This window comes from Littorina saxatilis, linkage group LG12, assembly GCF_037325665.1.
Source record: "Littorina saxatilis isolate snail1 linkage group LG12, US_GU_Lsax_2.0, whole genome shotgun sequence".
Taxonomy (NCBI): Eukaryota; Metazoa; Mollusca; class Gastropoda; order Littorinimorpha; family Littorinidae; genus Littorina; species Littorina saxatilis.
In genome coordinates, this window is record NC_090256.1 from 70,196,685 (window position 1) to 70,204,184 (window position 7,500).

The following is a 7,500-nucleotide window of genomic DNA, read 5'->3' on the forward strand; positions in this document are numbered from 1 at the left end:
ACAAGCTGTCAATTTATTATTTAGATTTTAAAAGTTAGGTCTAGCGCAAAAACGAGGCGCCGTTGTTGTTAACGGAACAAGTCTACGAAAATAAATTCTTGGAAAATGTCTCACGCTCGACAGAAAGCAGCCAGGATGTTCCCGTTCGGTGAGCGTTCAAATGGAAGTATGCTTGTACTGTATTTAGACGCTCGGGGAGCTCTGTGATGGTTTACGGGAGGCTTACTGTGCCTTTAATGAGCACTGCCACGGTGAAGATCAAGTCATTGTTTCTTTACGTTCCAGATCCCTGTTCGACATCGCCTTGCCAAAACGGGGGGACTTGTCAGGTGGAGAGTGGGTCTTACACATGCGTCTGTACTGTTTCTCACGAGGGAACCAACTGTGAAACTGAGATCGGTGAGGGAGAGAGAGAGAGAGAGAGAGAGAGAGAGAGAGAGAGAGAGAGAGAGAGAGAGAGAGAGAGAGAGAGAGAGAGAGAGAGAGGTAGAGAGATAGAGAGAGATATATACATATATATAGAGAGAGAGAGTCTGGAGTCTGGAGTCTGGATGGTTTATTGATTGGGCCTTGGGCCCATTTCAATTCGGGGTGTACACATTTTCATCGTTCATGCTTCATGAAAAATAATCATTGTAATATTAATCATAATAAAATAAATCATCATCATCGTAATGACAGTCGACATGACGACTGTGGAAACAGGCATTTACAACAGCAAAACGTTTGGAAAAGGACAGTAAGCATCAGCACAAAAATCCAATCTCTGTCGCACTTTACTCATGTCTCTCTGTCCTCTTTCCGTCCATCCATCCATCCATCCATCCATCCAGCCAGCCATCCATCCATCCATCCTTCTATCCATCTCATGTCCCTCTGTCCTCCATCCATCTAATCAACCGTCTGACTGTCCAACCATTCATCCGTCATCCATCTATTCATCACTCCATCTATCCCTTCACATGCCCTTTCACACGCAAATCTGCAAGCAGTTATATGCATAATCGTTGCATCTCTGATACATAGCATCACATTAACGTTTTCAAAAAAGACAAAACTTTATTACTGTTTTTTAAGCAATCGACAGAAAGCAGCAAAAATAGCATACACATAAAACAAGATCGTGCAATATCTCATATTCACTGTCCCCACTCACTGCGTATTTTAAACGCGTTCATGATGAAGGTTGCAAGTCTAAGTAATATTGATCTGTTTGGTGTCGCTAGAAGTAGCGCCAGTTTAAAGCTTGATGGGCGGTTGTAATATTTTGCAGGTATGTAGTACTCGCGAATACCAGCATATTTTGGACATTTCAAAACAAAGTGAATTTCATCTTCGGTCTCGTTTGCGCAGAATGGACACAAGTAATCTTCAGCAGTTGACGACCGAGTGTGTCGTAATCGATGCACTTTGAGTGGCGAGACACCAAGTCTTAACCTAATCAGGCAGTTTCTTGCTTTGACGTGCTTCAGGTCATTTAAGTATGAAGACATAGATAAGGCTGACTTGAAAGTGCTATAGAAAAGGAATCGTTCTTTACTTTGTACTGTTTCTATCCACTCTTGCTTGTATAATGTGACTAGTCTGTTCTTGAATTCCGTTATGAACGCATTTTCATTTCCAACGCCTTGTTGAATCCAAACTTGGTCAAAGCCGTATTTGTACAGCACATAGCAAACTGATGACGCCCATGTTCTTTTATTTTGTTCGTGTAAATAAAGCAGCATTTTATAAGCTTTTTGTGGCAATCGATGACTAGGCATTTTCAGGATGCGCAACCAAAATCGTATGGACTTAACAAACGTGTTGACAAATAACGGGTGTCTGCCAGTTTCTCCATACACAAGTGTGTTTGGTGTTTTCATGCTTGTGTTCAGAAACCTCTTAAGGGCAAACAGATGCACCTTTTCGATAGGTGAATGGTCTGCATCAAGGCCCCAGACTTCTGCCGCATAATTGAGCATGGGCTGGATCTGGGAGTCGAATAGTTTATAGAATATGTTTGGTGATCTTTCTCCTAGAGTCCACAGTACCTTAAAAATACCAATCACACCCTTTCTTGCACGCAGCGCTAAATCGTTCAGCGTGTGAGAAAATGTCAACCTTGTAGAAAAGTAAATTCCTAAGTATTTATACATGTTCACAGTTTCCATTTCGATATTGCCATACATCCATTTTTCAATCGCTGCAATGTGACCACCATTTCTGAAGATAACTATGTTAGATTTTTCTAAATTAACAGTCAAGCCAAGATTACAAGCAGTTTGGTATAGCACGAGGGAACCAACTGTGAAACTGAGATCGGTGAGAGAGAGAGAGAGAGAGAGAGAGAGAGAGAGAGAGGTAGAGAGATAGAGAGAGATATATACATATATATAGAGAGAGATGGAGAGAGAGAGAGATAGAGATATATAGAGAGAGAGAGATAGAGAGAGAGACAGAGAGAGAGAGATAGAGAGAGGGAGAGAGAGAGAGGGAGAGAGAGAGTATGTGTTTGTGTGTGTGTGCTTGCGTGCGTGCGATGATCGTGTGTGTGTCTTAGTCGGTGGTTGTGTGTTTATATATCAGTACGTGTGAATTACAGCCTGTCCGAATGTGTGTCTGTGACTAAGCATGAGCGCACATTCATGCGTGTATCCGCGTGCCCTCCCATGAATGTGAATGACCTCTTGTATGTTTGTGTCAAAACCACCAGTGGAGTGGCGATAATCCATGACGCCTCTCCGTCTGTATGTGCAGTGGATGATGCCAGCACGGGTAGCTGTGAGGACACGAACCAGTACTGCGACTTCTCCGCCTCACAGGGGGGCTGCTCGGGCAGCAAGAAACACTACGTCCTGTCCGTTTGTCAGAAATCATGCGCCTTCTGTGACTGTAAGTAGAAACTGTCCGTCTGTCAAAAATCATGCGCCTTCTGTGACTGTAAGTAGAAATTGTCCGTCTGTCAAAAATCATGCGCCTTCTGTGACTGTAAGTAGAAATTGTCCGTCTGTCAAAAATCATGCGCCTTCTGTGACTGTAAGTAGAAATTGTCCGTCTGTCAAAAATCATGCGCCTTCTGTGACTGTAAGTAGAAATTGTCCGTCTGTCAAAAATCATGCGCCTTCTGTGACTGTAAGTAGAAATTGTCCGTCTGTCAAAAATCATGCGCCTTCTGTGACTGTAAGTAGAAATTGTCCGTCTGTCAAAATTCATGCGCCTTCTGTGACTGTAAGTAGAAATTGTCCGTCTGTCAAAAATCATGCGCCTTCTGTGACTGTAAGTAGAAATTGTCCGTCTGTCAAAAATCATGCGCCTTCTGTGACTGTAAGTAGAAATTGTCCGTCTGTCAAAAATCATGCGCCTTCTGTGACTGTAAGTAGAAATTGTCCGTCTGTCAAAAATCATGCGCCTTCTGTGACTGTAAGTAGAAATTGTCCGTCTGTCAAAACTCATGCGCCTTCTGTGACTGTAAGTAGAAATTGTCCGTCTGTCAAAAATCATGCGCCTTCTGTGACTGTAAGGAGAAATTGTCCGTCTGTCAAAAATCATGCGCCTTCTGTGACTGTAAGTAGAAACTGTCCGTCTGTCAAAAATCATGCGCCTTCTGTGACTGTAAGTAGAAATTGTCCGTCTGTCAAAAATCATGCGCCTTCTGTGACTGTAAGTAGAAATTGTCCGTCTGTCAAAAATCATGCGCCTTCTGTGACTGTAAGTAGAAACTGTCCGTCTGTCAAAAATCATGCGCCTTCTGTGACTGTAAGCAGAAACTGTCCGTCTGTCAAAAATCATGCGCCTTCTGTGACTGTAAGTAGAAACTGTCCGTCTGTCAAAAATCATGCGCCTTCTGTGACTGTATGTAGAAACTGTTCGTCTGTCAAAAATCATGCGCCTTCTGTGACTGTAAGTAGAAATTGTCCGTCTGTCAAAAATCATGCGCCTTCTGTGACTGTAAGTAGAAATTGTCCGTCTGTCAAAAATCATGCGCCTTCTGTGACTGTAAGTAGAAATTGTCCGTCTGTCAAAAATCATGCGCCTTCTGTGACTGTAAGTAGACATTGTCCGTCTGTCAAAAATCATGCGCCTTCTGTGACTGTAAGTAGAAATTGTCCGTCTGTCAAAAATCATGCGCCTTCTGTGACTGTAAGTAGAAACTGTCCGTCTGTCAAAAATCATGCGCCTTCTGTGACTGTAAGTAGAAACTGTCCGTCTGTCAAAAATCATGCGCCTTCTGTGACTGTAAGTAGAAACTGTCCGTCTGTCAAAAATCATGCGCCTTCTGTGACTGTAAGTAGAAATTGTCCGTCTGTCAAAAATCATGCGCCTTCTGTGACTGTAAGTAGAAATTGTCCGTCTGTCAAAAATCATGCGCCTTCTGTGACTGTAAGTAGAAATTGTCCGTCTGTCAAAAATCATGCGCCTTCTGTGACTGTAAGTAGAAACTGTCCGTCTGTCAAAAATCATGCGCCTTCTGTGACTGTAAGTAGAAACTGTCCGTCTGTCAAAAATCATGCGCCTTCTGTGACTGTAAGTAGAAACTGTCCGTCTGTCAAAAATCATGCGCCTTCTGTGACTGTAAGTAGAAACTGTTCGTCTGTCAAAAATCATGCGCCTTCTGTGACTGTAAGTAGAAACTGTCCGTCTGTCAAAAATCATGCGCCTTCTGTGACTGTAAGTAGAAACTGTCCGTCTGTCAAAAATCATGCGCCTTCTGTGACTGTAAGTACAGCTGCTGGAGGTGTTGCACGTGCAAAGGCATGTACAGGCATACAAGCAAAAGCAAACATAAGCTAGTATTATTGAGAAGAATGAATGAAGTATAATTTGCAGACGGGAGTGTTTAGCGGGCGAATGCATGTACAAGTATACAGGCAAAGCAGACACATTGAGAATGATAAATAAAGTATACTGGCACAGCAAGATTTACCTCTCTTTCACTGATGAATACAAAGCAAGAGTCACCTCCCCTGAAACATTCATGTTGTTTCGGGTTAAGGTTATGTAATTCATATATTACATTTAGTCAAGTTTTGACTAAATGTTTTAACGTAGAGGGGGGAATCGAGACGAGGGTCGTGGTGTGTGTGTGTGTGTGTGTGTGTGTGTGTGTGTGTGTGTGTGTTTTATGTGTGTATGTGTGTGTGTGTCTGTGTGTGTGTGTGTGTCTGTGTGTGTGTGTAGAGCGATTCAGAGAAAACTACTGGACCGATCTTCATGAAACTTGACATGAGAGATCCTGAGTATGATATCTCCAGATTTTGTTCCATTGTTTTTATAAATAGCTTTGATGACGTCATATCCGGCTTTTCGTGAAAGTTGAGCACTGTCACGCTCTCATTTTTCAACCAAATTGGTTGAAATTTTGGTCAAGTAATCTTCGACGAAGCCCGGACTTTGGTATTGCATTTCAGCTTGGAGGCTTGAAAATTAATTAATGAGTTTGCTCATTAAAGTTGTCATTAAAATCGATTTTTCGCAAACAGATTTAAAATTGATTGCATCGTATTCTTCATCATATTCTGAATCTAAAAATATATATATATGTCATGTTTACTCTTAAAATGTGATCACAATTAACAAAAATAGATGAATTAGTCTTACGATAAAAATTTAAGAAATCGATCCAAAAATGATTTCATCTTATTCTTTATCATTTCCTGATTCCAAAAACATATAGCTATGATAGGTTGTATTCAAAACAAGCTCCGAAAGTTAACAAGAATACATAAAAGCGCGCTTTCCTGCTTAGCACAATACGCTACCGCGCTATTTTGGCGTGTTAATTTCACTGCGTTTTGCACGTGGAAGGTGGGCGATTTTCTTCTCGCGGGGATTGACGAAGCTGTACTGTCTTGGTGAAAAACTACAGTGCGTTCAGTTTCATTCCGTGAGTTATGTAGTAATTTCGCCTTACGCGACTTGTTCTGCTTATAAAGGCAATCGAGAAACTCTAATGTCACTGAACAGCTGGGCTTTATTTGCCTCGCGCTAAATAATTTGTAATTGGAATAATAATCAATAACTGGGATTTTCATAATCTGAGATAGGAATCAAAGAATCTGCAAAACAAAACAAACAAAAAACTTTTTTTTTGTTTAAAGGCACACATCTGTGGCTCCTTAGCAGTGCGCATGAACATTGTATATGATTTTGTTATAATTTTACAATGTCATTTGTCTTATCATTGCAGACAACGCGTCAGCATGCGTGGACACCAACACTGCCTGCGATGGTACGTTTTCGTTGGGCTCACCAGGAAACGGGTATCTCATTGGGTAGAGCACTGGACATGTGATCCTAATGTGACAGGGGAGGCTACCGCTCCTTTCACAACGGACTCTGCACCCGGGTTGTTGGCCTTTAAAGTCAACACCTGTGGTTTGTAGAGTTCTGTTTGTGATGGGGTCTGGTGGTTTCCGATTGTCTGTATGTTCATGGAAACCTTCGGGTTTGCATAACAGTTTTTATAGGGCTAAGAAATTAGCCCTAACATTTTCAATCCTGTTTGATTGCACTTCGCTTCCCGAGGTGATCGTAGTGTTTCGGCACACGGTTACACTAAGGTCGCAGGTTCCAATCCCGGCAGGGACAGACACGGGTCAACTTTATGTGCTGGGCTCATTTTTGGATATTCCGTGACAATTGGACACTATTTCCTTGAAAATTGGGCTCACCTTTAGGCATACATTACTATCATTGTATCGATTAGGCTAATTTTAGACGTCATTTTCGCCAAAAATGTTCCTCAGTTTTGGTCCTATTCCCTGATTTCAGGCGAAGGATGCGTTGACCGGCTGACCAACTGCTTCCAACTGGCGGCTGATGGGGAGTGCAGCACTGCCTCGGTCAGTGCTCACTGTCCGCACGCCTGTAGCCTCTGTTTTAGTGAGTACACCCACACTCTTCACTCACTACACCCACACTCTTCACTCACTACACCCACACTCTTCACTCACTACACCCACACTCTTCACTCACTACACCCACACTCTTCACTCAGTACACCCACTCTCTTCCCTCACTACACCCACATTCTTCACTCAGTACACCCACACTCTTCACTCACTACACCCACTCTCTTCACTCAGTACACCCACACTCTTCACTCTGTACACCCACACTCTTCACTCAATACACCCACTCTCTTCACTCAGTACACACACACTCTTCACTCAGTACACAAACACTCTTCACTCAGTACACCCACTCTCTTTACTCAGTACCCCCACACTCTTCACTCAGTACACAAACAGTCTTCACTTAGTACACCCACACTCTTCACTTTGTACACCCACACTCTTCACTCAGTACACCCACTCTCTTCACTCAGTACACCCACTCTCTTCACTCAATACACCCACTCTCTTCATTCAGTACACCCACTCTCTTCACTCAGTACACCCACACTCTTCACTCAGTACACCCACACTTTTCACTCAGTACACCCACACTCTTCACTCTGTACACCCACTCTCTTCACTCAGTACACCCACTCTCTTCACTCAGTACATCCACACTCGT

General features: G+C 42.7%; 1 protein-coding gene across 1 annotated transcript in view; it reads left to right on the plus strand.

Moving 5' to 3' along the window:
- LOC138982675 (uncharacterized) overlaps positions 1-7,500 on the plus strand; it is a 101,031-nt gene that overhangs the window by 37,364 nt on the left and 56,167 nt on the right. Inside the window, exons 26-29 of the mRNA XM_070355998.1 lie at positions 286-399; positions 2,740-2,874; positions 6,170-6,211; positions 6,754-6,864. Coding sequence (XP_070212099.1) covers positions 286-399; positions 2,740-2,874; positions 6,170-6,211; positions 6,754-6,864 — 402 coding nt within the window. The remainder of the gene's footprint in view (positions 1-285; positions 400-2,739; positions 2,875-6,169; positions 6,212-6,753; positions 6,865-7,500) is intronic.